Source organism: Cetorhinus maximus, unplaced genomic scaffold, assembly GCF_964194155.1.
Source record: "Cetorhinus maximus unplaced genomic scaffold, sCetMax3.hap1.1 HAP1_SCAFFOLD_483, whole genome shotgun sequence".
NCBI lineage: Eukaryota > Metazoa > Chordata > Chondrichthyes > Lamniformes > Cetorhinidae > Cetorhinus > Cetorhinus maximus.
The window spans coordinates 187,148-210,557 of NW_027596425.1; the positions used below are offsets into that span (position 1 = coordinate 187,148).

At 56.3% G+C, this 23,410-nt stretch overlaps 1 protein-coding gene across 4 annotated transcripts; it reads right to left on the reverse strand.

Moving 5' to 3' along the window:
• Positions 1–252: 252 nt before the first annotated feature.
• On the reverse strand, positions 253–22,139 carry LOC144673822 (ammonium transporter Rh type B-A-like). 4 transcript variants are annotated; one of them, XM_078535471.1, is made up of 10 exons: positions 21,775–22,139; positions 17,180–17,369; positions 12,851–13,001; positions 10,838–10,985; positions 9,392–9,558; positions 8,408–8,545; positions 6,587–6,720; positions 5,605–5,723; positions 2,075–2,148; positions 253–466 (listed from the first exon to the last, which is right to left on the reverse strand). In XM_078535471.1, exons 1-10 carry the CDS (start codon positions 21,962–21,964, stop codon positions 395–397), a joined length of 1,383 nt encoding a protein of 460 aa, XP_078391597.1. In that variant the 5' UTR covers positions 21,965–22,139; the 3' UTR covers positions 253–394. The 4 variants fall into 4 exon arrangements, with proteins under 4 accessions (XP_078391597.1, XP_078391601.1, XP_078391598.1 ...); XM_078535475.1 differs by having other exon boundaries at positions 21,783–21,904; XM_078535472.1 differs by lacking the exons at positions 253–466; positions 2,075–2,148 and adding an exon at positions 5,455–5,479 and having other exon boundaries at positions 5,568–5,723; positions 21,775–21,964.
• Between the last annotated feature and the right edge of the window lie 1,271 nt (positions 22,140–23,410).

The following is a 23,410-nucleotide window of genomic DNA, read 5'->3' on the forward strand; positions in this document are numbered from 1 at the left end:
CTAATATCTCCTTATGGTGACTCGGTGTCAAATTATACTCGATAACGCTCCCTGTGAAGCGCCTTGGGACACCTTACCATGTTAAAGGCGCTATATAAATGCAAGCTGTTAGTACAAAGTGAAAGATGAACGAATAGAAAAATGCAAAGTAAATTTGATTTATTAAAAGATTAAAACACAAGGCCACAAGTACACGAGGCCAGACAAAGGCCTCAGGGTCAATACATCTCATTTTTTTTTTGTGTGTGTGTGTGTATATATAAAAAAGCTACTGGATAACTTGTAACAAACAAACATGAAAATATTATTTTAGGTGTCTTTTTTGTGGTGATTCTTGCAGGTGGAGTCTCAAGCTGGTCCCTCGCGTGAGGCACCATGTCCTCACATGGCCTCTTTACGTGTGTTTCTCAGCCTCCTCAATCTTCACCGGCACCATCTCGCCGTGACCCCATTCGTCTTCCGGAAGCTGGAAAGAGCAAAGGGCAGGATGGAAAAAGAGCAAAGGTTAGTCCTTGTGCGTCAGGCCTGCCCCTGTCTCGGTCTTAAGGCGGATCATGGGTCACACTCTAGGCCTCAGGCTTCAGAAGGCCTCAGGCTTCAGTAGGCCTCAGGCTTCAGTAGGCCTCAGGCTTCAGTAGGCCTCAGGCTTCAGGAGGCCAAGGAGGCGTGCGCTGTGCAGCAGTGGGCACCTCTCTGCCTCCCTCCCTCTCCATCTCGCTTCAGAGTCAAAGGGTTGTGGGTTCGAGTCCCACTCTGTACACATGTACACAGAATCCAGGCAACACTCCCAGTGCAGTTACAGAGGAAGCACTGCACTGTCGGAGGGTCAGTACTGAGGGAGTGCCGCACTGTCGGAGGGTCAGTACTGAGGGAGTGCCGCACTGTTGGAGGGTCAGTACTGAGGGAGTGCCGCACTGTCGGAGGGTCGGTACTGAGGGAGTGCCGCACTGTCGGAGGGTCGGTACTGAGGGAGTCCCGCACTGTCAGAGGGTCGGTACTGAGGGAGCGCCGCACTGTCGGAGGGTCGGTACTGAGGGAGCGCCGCACTGTCGGAGGGTCAGTACTGAGGGAGTGCTGCACTGTCGGAGGGTCGGTACTGAGGGAGTCCCGCACTGTCGGAGGGTCGGTACTGAGGGAGCGCCGCACTGTCGGAGGGTCGGTACTGAGGGAGCGCCGCACTGTCGGAGGGTCAGTACTGAGGGAGTGCCGCACTGTCAGAGGGTCGGTACTGAGGGAGTGCCGCACTGTCGGAGGGTCAGTACTGAGGGAGTGCCGCACTGTCGGAGGGTCAGTACTGAGGGAGTGCCGCACTGTCGGAGGGTCGGTACTGAGGGAGCGCCGCACTGTCGGAGGGTCAGTACTGAGGGAGTGCTGCACTGTCGGAGGGTCGGTACTGAGGGAGCGCCTCACTGTCGGAGGGTCGGTACTGAGGGAGCGCCGCACTGTCGGAGGGTCAGTACTGAGGGAGTGCTGCACTGTCGGAGGGTCAGTACTGAGGGAGTGCCGCACTGTCGGAGGGTCGGTACTGAGGGAGCGCCGCACTGTCGGAGGGTCAGTACTGAGGGAGTGCCGCACTGTCGGAGGGTCAGTACTGAGGGAGTCCCGCACTCTCGGAGGGTCGGTACTCTCGGAGGTGCCGTTTTTCAGTATCTGCTCTCTCAGGCAGATACTCGGGCTGAGATCGCACAGCCGCTATTGGGAGAAGAGTGGGCGGGGAGGGGGGAGTTCTCCCCGGTGTCCTGGGCCCAATAATTATCCCTCAAGCAACATCAGTAAAAAACAGGTGAACTGGGTCATTATCGCATTGCTGTTTGTGGGATCTTGCTGTGCGCAAACTAGCTCCCTCGTTTCGTGCATTACAACAGTGAGCACACTTCAAAAAAGTAAAGACTGCAAAGCACTTTGAACACTCTGACGTGGTAAAAGGCGCTATATAAATCCAAGAACATCCCTCTTTGCCCCCGCCTGCTCTGTCAGTGGAACGCCTCGCTTGGCCAGCAGAGACCCCACAGAGTGCCTTGTGGACCCCTCCTCCAGCCAACCAGGCCAGCTCCCCAGCTGTGGACACACTCACCTCCCAGTACGGTTGGTCTGTGAAACACTGAGTATCAGCTGGAGCTCCCCAGATTGGCAGCTTCATGATGAATCCTGGAGACAGGAACAAAAAATTAAAACGCGGGAAACTCATCCACAGCCTTGTAGAGTCAGCCGGACGTTTGAGGTCTGGTTTAGGGTTTGAAAGAGCTACTAGATAAAGAGCGAGGAGTGGGCCGGAGAGGAGGAGGGTGTGAGATCCTTGGAAGAGGGGTCTCGGTTTCAAGGGTGAAGAGGCAAGGAGGCGGGTGAATATGCCCGACAAGTAACTGGAGGTTAGGTGGGACAAAGGAGACTGAGGTTAGAGAGACCTCCCCAGATACAGGAGAGTGAGAGAGAGAGAGGGGGTTAGAGAGACCTCCCCAGATACAGGAGTGTGAGAGAGGGGGTTAGAGAGACCTCCCCAGATACAGGAGTGTGAGAGAGGGGGTTAGAGAGACCTCCCCAGATACAGGAGTGTGAGAGAGAGGGGGTTAGAGGGACCTCCTCAGATACAGGAGTGTGAGAGAGAGGGTGTTAGAGAGACCTCCCCAGATACAGGAGTGTGAGAGAGGGGGTTAGAGAGACCTCCCCAGATACAGGAGTGTGAGAGAGAGGGGGTTAGAGAGACCTCCCCAGATACAGGAGTGTGTGAGAGGGGGTTAGAGAGACCTCCCCAGATACAGGAGTGTGAGAGAGAGGGGGTTAGGGAGACCTCCCCAGATACAGGAGTGTGTGAGAGGGGGTTAGAGAGACCTCCCCAGATACAGGAGTGTGAGAGAGAGGGGGTTAGAGAGACCTCCCCAGATACAGGAGTGTGAGAGAGAGGGGGTTAGAGAGACCTCCCCAGATACAGGAGTGTGTGAGAGGGGGTTAGAGAGACCTCCCCAGATACAGGAGTGTGAGAGAGAGGGGGTTAGAGAGACCTCCCCAGATACAGGAGTGTGAGAGAGAGGGGGTTAGGGAGACCTCCCCAGATACAGGAGTGTGTGAGAGGGGGTTAGAGAGACCTCCCCAGATACAGGAGTGTGTGAGAGGGGGTTAGAGAGACCTCCCCAGATACAGGAGTGAGAGCGAGAGAGAGGGCGTTAGAGGGACCTCCCCAGATACAGGAGTGTGAGAGAGAGGGTTAGAGAGACCTCCCCAGATACAGGAGTGTGAGAGAGAGGGGGTTAGAGAGACCTCCCCAGATACAGGAGTGTGAGCGAGAGAGAGGGGGTTAGAGAGACCTCCCCAGATACAGGAGTGTGAGAGAGAGAGAGGGGGTTAGAGAGACCTCCCCAGATACAGGAGTGTGAGAGAGAGGGGGTTAGAGAGACCTCCCCAGATACAGGAGTGTGTGAGAGGGGGTTAGAGAGACCTCCCCAGATACAGGAGTGTGTGAGAGGGGGTTAGAGAGACCTCCCCAGATACAGGAGTGTGAGAGAGAGGGGGTTGGAGAGACCTCCCCAGATACAGGAGTGTGAGAGAGAGGGTTAGGGAGACCTCCCCAGATACAGGAGTGTGTGAGAGGGGGTTAGAGAGACCTCCCCAGATACAGGAGTGTGTGAGAGGGGGTTAGAGAGACCTCCCCAGATACAGGAGTGTGAGAGAGAGGGGGTTGGAGAGACCTCCCCAGATACAGGAGTGTGAGAGAGAGGGGGTTAGAGAGACCTCCCCAGATACAGGAGTGTGTGAGAGGGGGTTAGAGAGACCTCCCCAGATACAGGAGTGTGTGAGAGGGGGTTAGAGAGACCTCCCCAGATACAGGAGTGTGAGCGAGAGAGAGAGGGGGTTAGAGAGACCTCCCCAGATACAAGAGTGTGAGAGAGAGGGGGTTAGAGAGACCTCCCCAGATACAGGAGTGTGAGAGAGAGAGGGTTAGAGGGACCTCCCCAGATACAGGAGTGTGAGAGAGAGAGGGTTAGAGGGACCTCCCCAGATACAGGAGTGTGAGAGAGAGAGGGTTAGAGGGACCTCCCCAGATACAGGAGTGTGAGAGAGAGGGGGTTAGGGAGACCTCCCCAGATACAGGAGTGTGAGAGAGAGGGTTAGAGAGACCTCCCCAGATACAGGAGTGTGAGAGAGGGGGTTAGAGAGACCTCCCCAGATACAGGAGTGTGAGAGAGAGGGGGTTAGAGGGACCTCCTCAGATACAGGAGTGTGAGAGAGAGGGTGTTAGAGAGACCTCCCCAGATACAGGAGTGTGAGAGAGGGGGTTAGAGAGACCTCCCCAGATACAGGAGTGTGAGAGAGAGGGGGTTAGAGAGACCTCCCCAGATACAGGAGTGTGAGAGAGAGGGGGTTAGAGAGACCTCCCCAGATACAGGAGTGTGAGAGAGAGGGGGTTAGAGAGACCTCCCCAGATACAGGAGTGTGTGAGAGGGGGTTAGAGAGACCTCCCCAGATACAGGAGTGTGAGAGAGAGGGGGTTAGGGAGACCTCCCCAGATACAGGAGTGTGTGAGAGGGGGTTAGAGAGACCTCCCCAGATACAGGAGTGTGAGAGAGAGGGGGTTAGAGAGACCTCCCCAGATACAGGAGTGTGTGAGAGGGGGTTAGAGAGACCTCCCCAGATACAGGAGTGTGAGAGAGAGGGGGTTAGAGAGACCTCCCCAGATACAGGAGTGTGAGAGAGAGGGGGTTAGGGAGACCTCCCCAGATACAGGAGTGTGTGAGAGGGGGTTAGAGAGACCTCCCCAGATACAGGAGTGTGTGAGAGGGGGTTAGAGAGACCTCCCCAGATACAGGAGTGAGAGCGAGAGAGAGGGCGTTAGAGGGACCTCCCCAGATACAGGAGTGTGAGAGAGAGGGTTAGAGAGACCTCCCCAGATACAGGAGTGTGAGAGAGAGGGGGTTAGAGAGACCTCCCCAGATACAGGAGTGAGAGCGAGAGAGAGGGCGTTAGAGGGACCTCCCCAGATACAGGAGTGTGAGAGAGAGGGTTAGAGAGACCTCCCCAGATACAGGAGTGTGAGAGAGAGAGAGAGGGGGTTAGAGAGACCTCCCCAGATACAGGAGTGTGAGAGAGAGGGGGTTAGAGAGACCTCCCCAGATACAGGAGTGTGAGAGAGAGAGGGGGTTAGAGAGACCTCCCCAGATACAGGAGTGTGTGAGAGGGGGTTAGAGAGACCTCCCCAGATACAGGAGTGTGTGAGAGGGGGTTAGAGAGACCTCCCCAGATACAGGAGTGTGAGAGAGAGGGGGTTGGAGAGACCTCCCCAGATACAGGAGTGTGAGAGAGAGGGGGTTAGAGAGACCTCCCCAGATACAGGAGTGTGTGAGAGGGGGTTAGAGAGACCTCCCCAGATACAGGAGTGTGAGAGAGGGGGTTAGAGAGACCTCCCCAGATACAGGAGTGTGAGAGAGAGGGGGTTAGAGAGACCTCCCCAGATACAGGAGTGTGAGAGAGAGAGGGTTAGAGGGACCTCCCCAGATACAGGAGTGTGAGAGAGAGGGGGTTAGGGAGACCTCCCCAGATACAGGAGTGTGAGAGAGAGAGGGGGTTAGAGAGACCTCCCCAGATACAGGAGTGTGAGAGAGACGGTCCTACCTACAATGGTTCCTCCAATCAGAGCGAAACCTAAGGTGACAGCCAGTCCGAGGGCCTGGTACAATCCTTGCTGCTTCGCCGACCTCTCACCCTCCAGCAATGGGAATACATCCTCAAGACTGCAAAATACACATTACCCAGTAACACTGGCGAACAAACCAGGCATCCCCACTTCATAACTCGGTCAGCTCGGTAGTATAGCTCACATCCCAACACCCCACACCCCCACCCCATCCCCCCACGCCCCCACCCCACTCCATCCCCCCACACCCCCACCCTACACCCCCACCTCACACCCCCACCCATCCCCCAACACCCCCACACCCATCCCCCCACACCCCCACCCCTACCCCCCACCCCATCCCCCCACACCCCCACCCCATCCCCCCACACCCCCACCCCATCCCCCTACCCCACACACACCCACCCCCATCCCCCCACACCCCCACCCCTACCCCCATCCCCCCACAACTCCACCCCAACTCCCCACACCCACACCCCATCCCCCCACACCCCCACCCCTACCCCCTACCCCCCACACCCCCACCCATACCCCCCACACCCCCACCCCACTCCATCCCCCCACACCCCCACCCACACCTCTACCCCCACCCCACACCCCATCCCTCCACACCCACACCCCACACCCCCACCCCATCCCCCCACACCCCCACCCCACACCATCCTCCCACACCCCCACACCAGCTCCCCACACCCCTACCCCACACCCCACACCATCCTCCCCACACCCCAGCACCCCCCACACCATCCCCCCACTCCCCAGCACCCCCCCAGACCCCCACCCACACCCCATCATCCCCCACTCACACACACGCCCCCCACATCCCAGTGTCCCCTCCCCACCCTCTCCCCACCCTCTCCCCAGGCCCCCTCGACTCTGTCCACTTACAGAATCCCCACCCATTGATATTGTCCATCTGAGTGATTCCCCATCGCGGGAGTGAATGGAGGGAACACTCACCCATCTCCATAGGTCTCCTTTGTGGCCAGAGAGGCCAAGATGGCTCCCACCAAGGCCCCCAGGATTCCTGGCATCCCGTGTAGGTTGTGCACGCCACACGTGTCCTGGATTTTCAACTTGGAGTCCAAAATTGGCTTGGAGAAGGGAATGCAGAGTTAGGACTCAACAGATTGACATCATTTGGTTCTGAAACTCCCCCCAGTAAAGGTCTCAACCACTTGCCATGACCCTCATTCCAAAGTCCAGTCCACCAGAGCCCTCAGGTTCCACCTTAAAATGGTGGAAATCCCCCCCCCACCCACCCCGCCCAGCGTGTGGAAAAATCCATCGGCATAACGTAGGATTGTATAGAATTCAACGCGTGCAGAGGTGAGGCTATCGTGCATTCATATGGCGCCCGTGAGGCGGTAAGGGTCAAAAGGTGCTTCACAGGAACATGACCCCGAGACACATAGGGACAGGTGACCAAAAGCTCGGTCAAAGGGGTCGGTTTTAAGGAGTGTCTTAAAGGAGGAGGGACAGAGAAAGCAAGAGAGAGAGAGAGATAGCGAGAGAGAGAGAGAGAGAAATATTGATAGAGGGAGAGAGATAGCAGAGAGAGAGCAAGAGAGAGAGAGAGAGAGAGAGAGAGACATAGCAAGAGAGAGAGAGAGAGAAATATCGAGAGAGAGATAGCGAGAGAGAGAGAGAAATAGCAAGAGAGAGAGAGAAATATCGAGAGAGAGATAGCGAGAGAGAGAGAAATAGCGAGAGAGAGAGAGAAATATCGAGAGAGAGATAGCGAGAGAGAGAGAAATAGCGAGAGAGAGAAATATCGAGAGAGAGATAGCGAGAGAGAGAAAGAAATAGCGAGAGAGAGAGAGTGATAGCGAGAGAGAGAGATAACGAGAGAGAGAGAGATAGCGAGAGAGAGAGAGATAGCGAGAGAGACATAGCAAGAGAGAGAGAGAGATAGCGAGAGAGAGAGAGATAACGAGAGAGAGAGAAATAGCAAGAGAGGGAAATATCGAGAGAGGGAGCACAAGAGAGAGAGAGCAAGAGAGAGAGCGAGATAGCGAGAGAGAGAGAGACATAGCAAGAGAGAGAGAGATAGCGAGAGAGAGAGAGAGAAATAGCGAGAGAGAGAGCGAGAGAAAGAGATAGCGAGATAGATTTAGGGAAGGAACTCCAGAGCTTATGGTGTAACCGGAGACTGGAGGGGGCGTGAGAGGAGGAGGAGGTGGGTGGTGGTGGTGCTGAGGTAAAGCTGGGTGGTGTCAGCTTACACAGGGAGCCGGGCGCCCTGCTTTTGGATGACACCTCCGAGGGGCAGGGTGGAGACCAGAAAGAGGAGGGGGGGGGAGGGGTCAAAAAAATGGACCCCGGGGAAACTCCAGGGGCATCAGTACAAGAGCAAGTGGGGAAACCATCGCAGGAGATTGACTGGCTTGTGATTCTGAACTGGCAGAAGCACCAGTGGCAACATTTCGCATACGAACATACGAATTAGGAGCAGGAGGAGGCCACTCGGCCCCTCGAGCCTGGTCTCCCATTCAATAAGATCATGGCTGATCAGACTGTAACCTCAACTCCACATCCCCGCCTACCCCCCGATAACCTTTCAAAATTCCAGCACAGGCACGATGGGCTGAATGGCCTCCTTCTGTGCCGAATGGTAGGAACGTATCAAAGCAGCTCCTGTTCCAGAAGGCAGCTCACCCCCGCCTTCCGAAGGGGCAACTAGGGACGGGCAATAAATGCCAACCTTGCCGATGACGCCCACATGCCGAGAGTGAATCCACCCGGCGTGGCCACAGAGGGAAGCGAGGGGTCCTGTCTCACCGTCAAGAACTTGAAGCCAAGCGTGGAGATGATGCCGGCAACAAGCCCCACGATCATGGAGCCGTGGGGCGTGATCATCATTTCACCGGCCGTGCCCAGGGCCACACCTCCGGCCAGGGCCGCGTTCTGGATGTGCACCTGCCGGAGACGAGTAGAACCCGCAGTTAAAATTCCCCTCTGCCAAAACCGCGCTTGCCGCCGTCACTCCTCCTCATCACCCATTCTCCTTCGCCCCCCCCCGCTCACCCATCCCGCTGCTCGATAGCCACATTTATAATGAGAGAAACCTATGTAAACATGTCATGCTGCAATGACAGCCTCCCGCCAGCAGTGGCGCTGTGGCGCCCCAGGTTCCCAGATCGCAATGGAGGGCAAGTCCGACCTCCTCGAACCCAGTTCGGGGAATGTAAATTCAGTGGATTACCCCCCACCAGCATGCCCAGATTCCCCCCCTCCGCCCCGCTTCACCTGAAGGCTGTACCCGACCCTGAGCAACGGCAGAGGGAGAGGTTGCTGGCTCCACGAGCGACGCGCAGGGCGACCTCTCTTCAAAGCGGCGGGAAGAGACCGACAGAGGCGATGGCTCCATCGCGTTTCTCCAACCCGAGGGGGGGGTTCAGGAGGCAGCGCTATACCCTCTCCCGCTGACCGACAGCAGGAAACCACGCGCGACCGGCCTCCGGAGGTGACCACCGACCGCGGGCTGGGCTCGGAGTCATCGCGGGGAGAGGCAGCGTTCGATGCGGCTGCTTCCCGGCGGCAGAATACCACACGGTGCGTCGTCTTGCGGGGAGGATTAACCTTTGCACCCTGAGGCAGGCGCCAGTGAGACCAGCGGCTCTGCCCGCAGCGGTCAGCGCCTGACCGGCCGAACCCATTCCGCCAAACGCGCGGGAGGACATGAACTCGCGGTTTTGTGAAATCGCGGAGACCCGCGCGGGCAGGGGGCGGTGAGCCGGGGTTTCCCAGGGGCCCCCTACGTACCATGTCCAGCTTGCCCTCCTCGTGAACGACACTGGAAACGGCGAAGGTGGCGAGGGTGCAGGCGGCCAGGGAGTAGTAGGTGTTGAGAGCGGTTCGGTGCTGGGCGCTGCCCAACGTGGTCACTGCAGAGTTGAAGCTCGGCCAGAAAAGCCAGAGATAGATGGTACCTGCGGAGAACAGGGGGTCATTCAGGGGCAGTTAACGGGATGGGGGGTGTCCTCGACAGGGCCGCACTATCGAGGGGTCAGTCGGTCAGTGACACAGTGACAGGGCCGCACTATCGAGGGGTCAGTCAGTCAGTGACACAGTGACAGGGCCGCACTATCGAGGGGTCAGTCAGTCAGTGACACAGTGACAGGGCCGCACTATTGAGGGGTCAGTCAGTGACACAGTGACAGGGCCGCACTATCCAGGGGTCAGTCAGTCAGTGACACAGTGACAGGGCCGCACTATTGAGGGGTCAGTGTGTGACACAGTGACAGGGCTGCACTATCGACATGTCAGTCAGTCAGTGACACAGTGACAGGGCCGCACTATCGAGGGGTCAGTCAGTCAGTGACACAGTGACAGGGCCGCACTATCGAGGGGTCAGTCAGTCAGTGACACAGTGACAGGGCCGCACTATCGAGGGGTCAGTCAGTCAGTGACACAGTGACAGGGCCGCACTATCAAGGGGTCAGTCAGTGACACAGTGACACAGCCGCACTATCGAGGGGTCAGTCAGTCAGTGACACAGTGACACAGCCGCACTATCGAGGGGTCAGTCAGTGACACAGTGACAGGGCCGCACTATCGAGGGGTCAGTCAATCAGTGACACAGTGACAGGGCCGCACTATCCAGGGGTCAGTCAATCAGTGACACAGTGACAGGGCCGCACTATCCAGGGGTCAGTCAGTCAGTGACACAGTGACAGGGCCGCACTATCCAGGGGTCAGTCAGTCAGTGACAGTGACAGGGCCGCACTATCGAGGGGTCAGTCAGTGACACAGTGACAGGGCCGCACTATCGAGGGGTCAGTCACTCAGTGACAGTGACAGGGCCGCACTATCGAGGGGTCAGTCAGTGACACAGTGACAGGGCCGCACTATCGAGGGGTCAGTCTGTGATTTTGTCAGAATGGACAATGGGGACTGTGTTCGATTCTCCCCGACGTGCAGTTCCTGAATCTGGTCACTGGAGGACAGCAGAGGGCTACTCCTCATGTCTCAGACCAAACCCCCTTTAGTATTCTGAATATCAAGACACAATTCAAGTTTCGGGTCCATCATTCTAAGTTCAAGAGCAGGCCTGAGAGAGAGCTGCCCGTCCCAAACCAGGAATGTGTGGGCTGTTTCACAGAGAGGCTCGAGGATCGATGGGCTGAATGGCCTCCTCCTGTGTTAGGTTCCCACACCCAGTGCAGGGTGGAGGGGTCTTGTTCTGATAGTGCCCAAGGACACACTCACCAATCATGGCGAAGAGGTCAGAGTGATACACTGAGCCCTCGCGATCTCGACTCTTATCCAAGTGTGCCCGATAGAGGACACGGGCAATGGTCAGTCCAAAGTAAGCCCCGAATGTGTGGATGGTCATCGATCCACCAGCATCTTTGATCTGTGTTGAATCAGACAGCGGAGTAAGGCCAGAGGAAACGGGACACACACAAGTATGAAGGTATAAACACCCAATTAGCTCAACTTCAGCAGGTAAACCCCCACCCTTTATTACTACATGAGAATAACTGAGGGTCGGTGAGTGAGAGCGAGAGAGAGAGAGACTGCTTTAACTGAGAGTCTTATACTGAGGGTCAGTGTGAGAGAGAGAGTGTTATAACTGAGAGTCTTATACTGAGGGTCAGTGTGACAGAGAGAGTGTTATAACTGAGAGTCTTATACTGAGGGTCAGTGTAACAGAGAGAGTATTATAACTTAGAGTCTTATACTGAGGGTCAGTGTGAGAGAGAGAGTGTTATAACTGAGAGTCTTATACTGAGGGTCAGTGAGAGAGAGAGAGTGTTATAACTGAGAGTCTTATACTGAGGGTCAGTGAGAGAGAGAGAGTGTTATAACTGAGAGTCTTATACTGAGGGTCAGTGTAACAGAGTGAGTGTTATAACTGAGTCTTATACTGAGGGACAGTGTAACAGAGAGAGTGTTATAACTGAGAGTCTTATACTGAGGGTCGGTGTGTGAGAGAGAGTGTTATAACTGAGAGTCTTATACTGAGGGTCGGTGTGTGAGAGAGAGTGTTATAACTGAGAGTCTTATACTGAGGGTCAGTGTAACAGAGTGAGTATTATAACTGAGTCTTATACTGAGGGTCAGTGTAACAGAGTGAGTGTTATAACTGAGGATGTTGTACTGAGGGTCAGTGAGAGAGAGAGTGTTATAACTGAGTCTTATACTGAGGGACAGTGTAACAGAGAGAGTGTTATAACTGAGAGTCTTATACTGAGGGTCGGTGTGTGAGAGAGAGTGTTATAACTGAGAGTCTTATACTGAGGGTCAGTGTAACAGAGAGAATGTTATAACTGAGGATGTTGTACTGAGGGTCAGTGTAACAGAGTGAGTGTTATAACTAAGGATGTTGTACTGATGGTCAGTGTAACAGAGAGAGTTATTAGTGAGAATGTAATACTGAGGGTCAGTGTAACAGAGTGAGTGAGTGTTATAACTGAGGATGTTGTACTGCGGGTTGGGTGTTACAGAGGGAGTTATTAGTGAGAATGTAATGCTGAGGGTTGTCTGTGTGACAGAGATTTATAAAGGAGTGGGGTGGCCGCTCTGTGTGTGATGTTTAGCTGTGAATTGTTGTAATTTTCCACAGAGTGTCCGAGCCGTCAATGTCATTGGGTGAGGTTGATTTTGTCGCTGCGTGATGTTTAGAGTCACAAGGAGTGGGGTTTGTTTTGGCCCTGGTACAGTGTGTACTTTACTGAACAGTGTCCCTTGTGTTCCTGACTGATGCACAGCTTTCAAAACCAGTCTGCCTGTCCGTCAGGCTGTTCCCAGCGCTGAACTCCGGCCTCACCCCCCTCCACACCCTCACCACCCCCACCACCCCCAGCCTGCTCCAGCTCTCTCACTAACTCATTCACCTCCAGCGCCTGGAACTAGAGGGATCTCCTCCCTCGGTCCTCCCCGCCTCCCTTCATTCTCCCGACCCCCTCTCTGCGAGGCAAAATGAAGCTTTAAAATCGTGTGTCAGCTGTGGGCGAGACATAAACTGGGGTGGGGGTGGGGGTGGGGGTGGGGGTGTGGGTGGAGGGTGTGGTGAGATGGGGGAAGCGTGCACACAGAGGGACCTGAGGCTCAGCCGGGTTACCCAGGAGTGGATGAAAGTCCACCGGACGCCAGCAAGCTCTTCTCCGTCATTCGGGCTATTCGACCACGTGGACCTTTCTAAACAAAGGCTCGCCGGCCGTCTCGCCCCCCACCCCCCCCAGCCCCCGATCAGAGACAAGATGCACCGAGGCTCACCTCTAGCAGCGAGAGAAGGATGAACTCGTTGATGGAGAAGAGTGCGGATTCAAACACGGTCATTATCAGTAACTGGGCAGGACTGGTCTTCCCCAGCAGAGCTCCGAAGGAGATGAGGACGGAGCCGGTGCAGAAATCTGCGTTAATCATGCTGGAACACCATACAGGCATTGAGTGAGCGGCCGTATACAAAGCAAAAACAATTACCCCAATGGCCAAGCACAAGATAATAAAACAGGGAGAAGCGTGTGTGTCAATTAGCCAGGCCTGGCTTCAAAAACATTTTCACAAATTCCCACTTTGATTAAAGAATAACACACACTCACCACCGCCAGACACACACACACACACACATCACCATCAGACACACACACACCATCATCAGATACACACACACACACCACCGCCAGACACACACACACACACACATCACCATCAGACACACACACACCATCATCAGATACACACACACACACCACCGCCAGACACACACACACATCACCATCAGACACACACACACCATCATCAGATACACACACACACACCACCGCCAGACACACACACACATCACCATCGGACACACACACACCATCATCAGATACACACACACTCACCACCGCCAGACACACTCACCATCATCAGACACACACACACATCACCATCAGACACACACACACACACCATCAGATACACACACAGACACCACCGCCAGACACACACACACACACACATCACCATCAGACACACACACACCATCATCAGATACACACACACACACCACCACCAGACACACACACACACACATCACCATCAGACACACACGCACCATCATCAGATACACACACACACACCACCGCCAGACACACACACCACCATCAGATACACACACACACCATCATCAGACACACACACCACCATCAGTTACACACACACACACCACCGCCAGACACACTCACCACCGCCAGACACACACACCACCATCAGACACACACACACCACCATCAGACACACACACCACCATCAGTACACACACACACACACACATCAGACACACACACACACATCATCAGACACACACACACACACACCACCATCAGATACACACACACACACCATCAGACACACACACACTACCATCAGACACACACCACCGCCAGACACACACACACCACCATCAGACACACACACACCACCACCAGACACACACACACCACCACCAGACACACACACACCACCACCAGACACACACACACACCATCATCAGACACACACACACATCACCATCATCAGACACACACACACACCACCATCAGACACACACACCACCATCAGATACACAAACACACACACCATCAGACACACACACACACACACATCATCAGACACACACACACCACCATCAGACACACACACACACACACACCATTATCAGACACACACACCATCAGATACACACACACACACACCATCAGACACACACACATCATCAGACACACACACACCATCATCAGACACACACACACACACACCACTGCCAGACACACACACACATCACCATCAGACACACACATACACCACCATCAGACACACACACCACCGCCAGACACACACACACACTCACCACCATCAGACACACACACACACACCACCATCAGACACACACCACCATCAGACACATACACACACCACCATCAGACACACACCACCATCAGACACACACCACCATCAGACATACACACCACCATCAGACATACACACCACCATCAGACATACACACACACACCATCAGACAAGGTCAAGGACACGGACTCCAACCTTACATCCCACCCGAGCATGCTCCCTCTATCCCCACCCCTCTCTCCATCCACCTCACCTCCTTCCACCCTCCCTCCATCCCCCTCACTTCCCTCCATTCCCCACACCTCCCTCCAGCCCCATCTCTCCCTCCACCCTCTCTCCATCCACCTCACCTCCTTCCGCCCTCTCTCCATCCACCTCACCTCCCTCCAACCTCCCACCATTCCCCACTCTTCCCTCCACCTTCCCATCCTCCACTCCCTTCCATCCCCTCAACTCCTTCCACCCACCTCCTCCCTCCAAACTCCCTCTATCCCTCATCCCTCCCTCCACCTTCCTCCATCCACCCCACCTCCCTCCAACCTCGCTCCATCCTCCACCCCTCCCTCCAACCTCTCTCCATCCCCTCATCCCCCTCCACCTGCTCATCTCCCTCCACCACCTCATCTCCCACCACCTCCTCACCTCCCTCCAAACTCCCTCTATCCCTCATCCCTTCCTCCACCCCCTCACCTCCCTCCATCCTTGCTCCACCCTCCCTCAAACCTCCCTCCATCCCCTCATCTCCCTCCATCTCCCAACACCCCCTTACCTCCCTCCAACCTACCTCCACACCCTGACCTCCCTCCAGCCTCCTCACCTCCCTCCATCCCCCTCATTTCCCTCCATTCCCCACCACGCCCTCCGCCCTCCATCCACCTCACCTCCCTCCAACCTCCCCGCATTCCCAACATCTCCCTCCATCTCTCAGCACTCCCTCCACTCTCCCCATCCTCCACCCGTCCCTCTAACCTCATCTCTCTCCATCACCCTCAACTCCCTCCCTCCCCCTACCTCCCTCCACCCGTTCACCTCCCACCAGCCTCCCTTCATCCCCCTCACCTCCTTCCACCTTCCACCACCCATCTCACCTCCTTCCACACTCGCTCCATCCTCCACCCTTCCCTCCACCCCCTCATCTCCCACAAACCTCCCTCCATCCCCACTGTTCCCTCCACCTTCCTCCACCCACTTCACCTCCCTCCATCCCCCTCACCTCTCACCAACCTCCCTCTAACCTCCTCCCTTCCTCCACCCACCTCAGTGCCCTCCAACCTCGCTCCAACCCCTCACCTTCCTCCAAATTCTCTCCATCCTCCTCGCCTCCTTCCAACCTCCTTCACCCCCAATGCCTCCCCTAACTCAACTGCCCCCTTACTTCCCTCCTTCCCACTCTCCCCAATACCCCTCCTCAATACCCCTCCCTGCTCTCCTCCAATCACTCTCCACCTCCCCTCCCCACTATCCCCAATCCTCCCTCCCTTTCCCTCTCCCACTCTCCCAATTCCCCCTCCCACTCCTCACTTTCCCCATCTCCCTCTGCCTCCCAACCCAACTCTCCCCAATATCCACCCAAAAATCCCCCTCCCCACTGTCCCCCAATCCCCACCCCCTCCCCCCAAGCTCCCATACCCACCCCACTTTCCCCATCTGCCCTCTCCCTCCCCCTCCACACTCTGCCCTGAAACTCCACTCCCCCAAACTTCCTTCCCCTCCCCATTCTCCCCCAAACTGCCTCCCCTCCCCCTTTTCCCCAATCCCCTCCCCCTCCCCACATTCCCCATCTCCCTGCTCTCCACTCTCCCCCAAAAGCCCACTCCACCTCCCCAAGCTCCCACAAACCCCCTCCCCACTCTCCTCCAAACTCCCTCCCCTTCCCACTTTCCACATCCCCCCTCTCCCTCCCCCCACTCTCCACAATCTCTCCCTCCCCTCCTCCAATATCCCCCTCCCACCACTTTTCCCCTCCCCTCCACTCCTGCCTCCAAACATCCCATCCTCTCCCCTCCTCCGCAAACTTCCCTCCTCTCCCCACTCTCCCCCTCCTCCTCAAATCTCCCTCCCCTCCACCCACAAACCTCCCTCCTCTCCCCACTCCCCTCCTGCTCCTCAAACCTCCCTCCTCTTCCCCTCCCCTCCACCCACAAAGCACCCTCCTCTCCCCATTCTCCCCCTCATCCTCAAACCTCCCTCTTCTCTCCCTCACCTCCACCTGCAAATCTCCCTCCTCTTCCCACTCCCCTCCTCCTCAAACCTCCCTCCGCTCCCCCTCCCCTCCACTCCTTCCCCAAACCTCCCTCTGCTCCCCCTCCCCTCCCCTCCACTCCTTCCCCAAACCTCCCTCCGCTCCACCTCCCCTCCACTCCTTCCCCAAACCTCCCTCCTCTCCCCCTCCCCTCCCTTCCTCCCCTCCCTTCCTCCCCAAACCTCCCCCCTCCTCAAACCTCCCCCTTCTCCCCCTCTCCTCCGCCCGCAAACTTCCCTCCTCTCCGTACTCTCCCCCTCCTCCTCAAACATCCCTCCTCTCCCCCTCCCCTCCTCCCCCAAACCTCGCTCCTCTCCCCTTCCCCTCCCCTCCAGTCCTCCCCCAAACCTTCCTCCTCTCCCCCTCCCCTCCCCCTCCATCAAATCCCCCCAATCCTCTCTTTCCCCCTCATCTACTCTCCTCCCTCCACCCTTCTCTTCCCCCAATCTCCCCCTCCCCCGCTGTACCTCTCAATGCCAATGTGGATCTTGCCATCCTCTTTCATGCCATGCAGCCACCCCTGGACCAGTGTCGCCCACTGCAGGGAGAAAGCCGCCAGGACAAAGTTGAAGCCGACACTGCTGTAGCCGTATTTCTTCAGGAAGGTCATGAGGAACCCGAACCCGACAAAGATCATCACGTGAACATCCTGGAAACCTGGGATAGGAGGTGGAGGGGAGGGTGGGGTAAAGGATCCAGAGCAGGGGGAGGGAGGGAGAGAGAGAGAGAAAGGGAGGAATCGCTATTCAATAAGGCTTCTTGTACACGGGTAAGGGCACCAAGTGAGGCCATGGGGGGGTGGGGGGGGGGGGTGGTGGGGTTCTCTGTGATGCCTGCTGCAGTCGAATAGCTGGCCATTCACGCTGCTTAACCCAAACCTGGAGTTTTGAGGGTTGGGAGTGGGGGGTAGGGAGGGAGGGAGGGGACAGGGCGAGGGGTAGGGTGGTGTCAAAAGCAGCACTGTTTGTGGGAGCTTGCTGTGCGTGCGTCGGCTGCCTCGCGTCCTGCAGCAAAGTGCTTTGGGGACTCGCTGAGACCCTGGCGGCTGAGGCAGGAATGCCCGTCCCTCTTCTTGGCCGCAAACGTGTTCATTCCCCGAGTTGAACCCGCTTGTGCTACAATCACTGATCCACCGATTCAGCGCGATGAGCTGATAGTGAGCTGTCTATCTGCAGTGAAGCTGCTTCTCACAGGAAGATCATTGTCAGATCCACCGCCAGCCTGCATTTCACCCAGGGCTATTGGCACCCCCACCCCCATCCCCCCTCCCCACCACCAGCAGCCTGCATTCCACACAGCTCCAACACTCCCCCAGCCCGCCCGCCTTCTCAGACCCGACACTACAGCTTGTCCAGAACTCCGCTGCCGCAGATCCTGGCTTGTTCCAAATCCTGTTTGTCCTGTTACCCAAACTGACAACGCCTCGATTGTAAACTTCTCATACCTGCACGCAAATCCCTCCACGGCCCAGACACCCCCCAATCCTCCAGCCCCTACACCTCTCCCTATCTCTGTAACCTCCTCCAGCCCCTACAACCCTCCCTATCTCTGTAACCTCCTCCAGCCCCTACAACCCTCCTTATCTCTGTAACCTCCTCCAAACCCTACACCCCTCCCTATCTCTGTAACCTCCTCCAAACCCTACACCTCTCCCTATCTCTGTAACCTCCACCAGCCCCTACACCCCTCCCTATCTCTGTAACCTCCTCCAGCCCCTACAACCCTCCCTATCTCTGTAACCTCCTCCAGCCCCTACACCCCTCTCCCTATCTCTGTAACCTCCTCCAGCCCCTACACCCCTCCCTATCTCTGTAACCTCCTCCAGTCCCTACACCCCTCCCTATCTCTGTAACCTCCTCCAGCCCCTACACCCCTCCCTCTCTCTGTAACCTCCTCCAGCCCCTATGCCCCTCCCTATCTCTGTAACCTCCTCCAGCCCCTACACCCCTCCCTATCTCTGTAACCTCCTCCAGCCCCTACACCCCTCCCTATCTCTGTAATCTCCTCCAGCCCCTACACCCCCTCTCTGTCTCTGTAACCTCCTCCAGCCCCTACACCCCTCCCTATCTCTGTAACCTCCTCCAGCTCCTATACGCCTCCCTATCTCTGTAACCTCCTCCAGCCCCTACACCCCTCCCTATCTCTGTAACCTCCTCCAGCCCCTACACCCCTTCCTATCTCTGTAACCTCCTCCAGCCTCTACACCCCTCCCTATCTCTGTAACCTCCTCCAGCCCCTACACCCCACCCTATCTCTGTAACCTCCCCCAGCCCCTACAACCCTCCCTATCTCTGTAACCTCCTCCAGCCCCTACACCCCTCCCTATCTCTGTAACCTCCTCCAGCCCCTACACCTCCTCCCTATCTCTGTAACCTCCTCTAGCCCCTACACCCCTCCCTATATCTGTAACCTCCTCCAGCCCCTACACCCCTCCCTATCTCTGTAACCCCCTCCAGCCCCTACACCCCTCCCTATCACTGTAACCTCCTCCTGCCCCTACACCCCTCCCTATCTCTGTAACCCCCTCCAGCCCCTACAACCCTCCCTATCTCTGTAACCTCTTCCAGCCCCTACACCCCTCCCTGTCTCTGTAACCTCCTCCAGCCTCTACACCCCTCCCTCTCTCTGTAACCTCCTCCAGCCCCTACAACCCTCCGAGATCTCTGCGCTCCTCCAATTCCGGCCTCTTGCCCATCCCTCGATTCCCATCACTCCACCATTGGCGGCCGTGCCTTCAGCTGCCTGAGGGGGCCCTGAGCTCTGGAATTCCCTCCCTGAACCTCTCCGCACCTCACTCTCTCTCCCCCTTTAAGATGCTCCCTAAAACTGACCTCTTTGACCGAGCTTTTGACCACCTGACCTCATTCTCATTTAGATTCATGCTTGGGATGTGGGCGTCATTGGCTGGGCCCAGCATTTATAGCCCTTCCCTAATTGCCCCTCACGATTCCCCAAGTCAGTGGGCAAGTTTAGTCTGATTTAAACCTCTGCTAAGCACATTGGTGGTGGGGGGGGGGGGAACACACGTCTTACTACCGTAATGGCGCTATATAAATGCAGGTCACCACTGAGGCCAGCTTTCCATTGCATCACAACTCCCGAGCAGCAACATTCACCTGCAGCTATTCAACCTTGTTTGGAACACGTGTGCAGCACTGGGTTAGCGCAAGTTCTGCTGTTGCTCAGTTGTCGCCCCTGGTTATCCATGTACCTCGTCTCTAATGCCCCCTCTATAATCTTTTGGTGTGTAGCGTGTTCCCCCTGTGGCTCTGACCACACACACACACACACACACACACACAGGCTGGGACTCAACACTGCGTGACCTTCCCACGGGACACCCACTCTCGGTTCACAGGTGATTTAGGCAAACAAACAGCACCAGCTGATTTTGGAGCACATTTTTTTGTTTCCTTCAGACCATAAGACTTGGGAGCAGAAATTAGGCCATTCGGCCCATCGAGTCTGCTCCGCCATTCAATCATGGCTGATAAGTTTCTCAACCCCATTCTCCCCGTAACCTTTGACCCCCTTACCAATCGAGAACCTATCGATCTCGGTCTTAAATACACTCGATGACCTGGCCTCCACAGCCTTCTGTGGCAATGAATTCCATCGATTCACCAACTCTCTGGCTAAAGAAGTTTCTTTAACCCCTTCCTGCCCTGCCCAGGGCCAGCGAATTTGTGCAGCTGACTCTCTCAACACCGAAGAACCCCGCCCCACTCACCCCGAGGCGCAGCCCCCCCTTAACTCGCCTTCCAGCCAGGAGGTCGTGGATTCGAAGGCCCCGCTCCAGAGTGGAAATCCAGGCTGACACTCCACAGTGGAGGGGGGGAGGAGGAGGAGGAGGGGAGGAGGAGGGGAGAGAGTGGGGGAGGGGGGAGGAAGGGCAGAGGTGGGGAGATGGGAAGAAATGGAGAGGGGGAGGGCAAGGGAGAGGGCAGGAGGAGAGGGGAGGGAGGGGAGAAGGATGGGGAGGGAGGGGGAAGAGGGATGGGGGAGGGAGGGGAGTGGGATGGGGAGGGAGGGGAGAGGGATGGAGGAGGGAGGAAGGAGGGGAGGGCAGGGGGGCCAGGGGTAGGGAGGGGAGCAGGGGGAGGGGGGGCAGGGGTAGGGAGGGGAGGCAGGGGGGAGGAAGGGGGGCCAGGGGGAGGGAGCGGGACCAGGGGTAGGGAGGGGGGGAGGAAGGAGGAGAGGGATAGGGGGGCAGGGGTAGGGAGGTGGGGGTCACTGCACTGACTGTTGGAAGAGGCATTAAACCGAGGCCCCCGAATGCCCTCTCGGGTGGGTGTAAAAGATCCCACGGCCGCTATTGGAAGAAGAGCCAGGGGAGGGGGTGCAGTTCCCCCCACTCTGCCCCTCGCTGCCGGGTCCAAAATGTGTCCCTCGGCCAGCGTCGCCTCCAAAATAACCACCACGGCGCTGCTTGTGGGATCTTGCTGTCCGCAAACTGGCTGCATTTGGGAAGCCCTGACGTCGTCGTGACCGGCGCTAGAGAAATGCAAAACCCTACTTTCTAATGGGGAAGGAGCCAGTTTCTCCCCAGCCCCTCTGGCAGTAAAAACACTCGGGGGGGGAGGGGTGGTGGGCACCAGAGTGTTCCTGACCTGGGATCCAGAGCTGAATATCTCAGGGCCGGGGGGGGGGTCCGGTGTAAAGCGTCTAATCCACCCCCTTTAGTTGCTTTATAAACACCCCCAACCCCACCCCACCACACTTTAGTTCTGGCGGGGTGGGGTGTGGTGGGGAGCAACCTGTGACGCCGCCTGTGGCCGAATAGCTTCGGATTGCGTCCTTCGCGCCCCTCGACATCCCTCTTTTTTAAATTTTCTGCCCTCCCTCCTGGTCCCAACGATCGCACCCACCCTCCCACCCCCTACCCCTCACGGCTATTCGGCAAGGGGAGGGGGCATCGCAACTCTGAGACACGCAAACCCAGCGCCGGGGCTTAACAAACACGGGAGAGAGAGAGAGAGAAGTTGGTGGACAAAGTGGGACTAGGAAAAGTTTATACAAATATTTAGATGTTTGGAAACTATTTGGCTGGGGTTTCACTCACTGGGATACCTAAAGTAGAATTCGTTGTCGGCGTCGGTCGTGTTCTCCTGCGCCTTCCGCCTGGACCACTCGCTGGCGTCGGTGTCCCCGTCGTAGCGGACGAAGACGGCGAAGAGGATGATCAGGAGGAGTTGGAGCAGGAGGCAGATGAGGGGCAACTTCAGGCGCATGTTGGTGGATGCGCTGCTCATGGTTGTGGTCCGAGGGCTCTCGCCAGGCTTGGGAGGTGGGGGTGGGTGGCAATTCTACAAAAATTTAAACAAAAGTCCTGACCCTCTCCCCCCCACCCACCCTTTAAATGCCAATTGGGAGTGAAACTTGTCCTCACCGAGCTGCAAGGCCAATGCACCGAGGCTAGACAGACAGACAGGGCGAAGCAACGAGCAAACCTTTATAGATATAGACCCGCAGCTGGAAGCCAAGCCAAATTCACGCCCATCTTTTCTTATCAGGTTTGCATATACACACACACACACACACAGGGAAAAAAAAACCCAGAGAATTAAGCAGCAGAGGTAGCCAGGGATAAGGAGTTTCACAGAAGGAGGCTACTCGGCCCATCTTCCTTATGCTGGTTCCTTGAAAGGGCCGTACAGTTTGTCCCCTCCTCCCCACCTCTCCCCAGTATATACCTGTCTGGGGAGAGATGCCCTGACCCCATTAGTAATCTGCAAAACGACAAGATTATGATGAGGTTATTGGGGTTCAGAAACTGCAAAACTGAAGGTCGAATCCTGCCCACCTGAAGCAGTCAGTCCCTGTCCCCAAATGCAGCAAGAGCTGGACAATGTCCAGGCTTGGGCTGACAACTGGCAAGTAACATTTGCGCCACACAAGTGTCAGGCAATGACCATCTTCCAACCAGAGAGAATCTAACCATTACCCCCTTGACATTCAATGGCATTACCATCGCTGAATCCCCCACTATCAACATCCTGGGGGTTACCATTGACCAGAAACTGAACTGGACCAGCCATATAAATACTGTGGCTACAAGAGCAGGTCAGAGGCTGGGAATCCTGCGGAGAGTAACTCACCTCCTGACTCCCCAAAGCCTGTCCACCATCTACAAGGCACAAGTCAGGAGTGTGATGGAATACTCCCCACTTGCCTGGATGAGTGCAGCTCCAACAACACTCAAGAAGCTCAACACCATCCAGGACAAAGCAGCCCCGCTTGATTGGCATCCCATCCACAAACATTCACTCCCTCCACCACTGACGCACAGTAGCAGCAGTGTGTGTACCATCTACAAGATGCACTGCAGCAACTCACCAAGGCTCCTTAGACACCACCTCCCAAACCCACGACCACTACCATCTAGAAGGACAAGGGCAGCAGACACATGGGGAACACCACCAGCTGCAAGTTCCCCTCCGAGCCCCTCACCATCCTGACTTGGAAATATATCGGCTGTTCCTTCACTGTCGCTGGGTCAAAATCCTGGAACTCCCTCCCTATCAGCACAGTGGGTGTACCTACACCACAGGGACTGCAGCGGCTCAAGAAGGCGACTCACCCACCACCTTCCCAAGGGGGCAATTAGGGATGGGCAATAAATGCTGGGCCCAGCCAGCGAAGCCCACATCCTGTGAAAGAATAAATAATAAAATGTTTGAAATTTGTTTGTTTGCAAA

Bases quoted from the DNA above. Each gene is read 5' to 3' on its own strand.
- LOC144673822 (XM_078535471.1), bottom strand. From the start codon at position 21,964: ATGAGCAGCGCATCCACCAACATGCGCCTGAAGTTGCCCCTCATCTGC. The intron at 9,559-10,837 runs GTGAGTGTGTCC...TGTTCTCCGCAG, and splicing joins TGACCTCTTCGCCATGATTG to GTACCATCTATCTCTGGCTT. The intron at 5,724-6,586 runs GTGAGTGTTCCC...TGTATTTTGCAG, and splicing joins AAGGAGACCTATGGAGATGG to TCTTGAGGATGTATTCCCAT.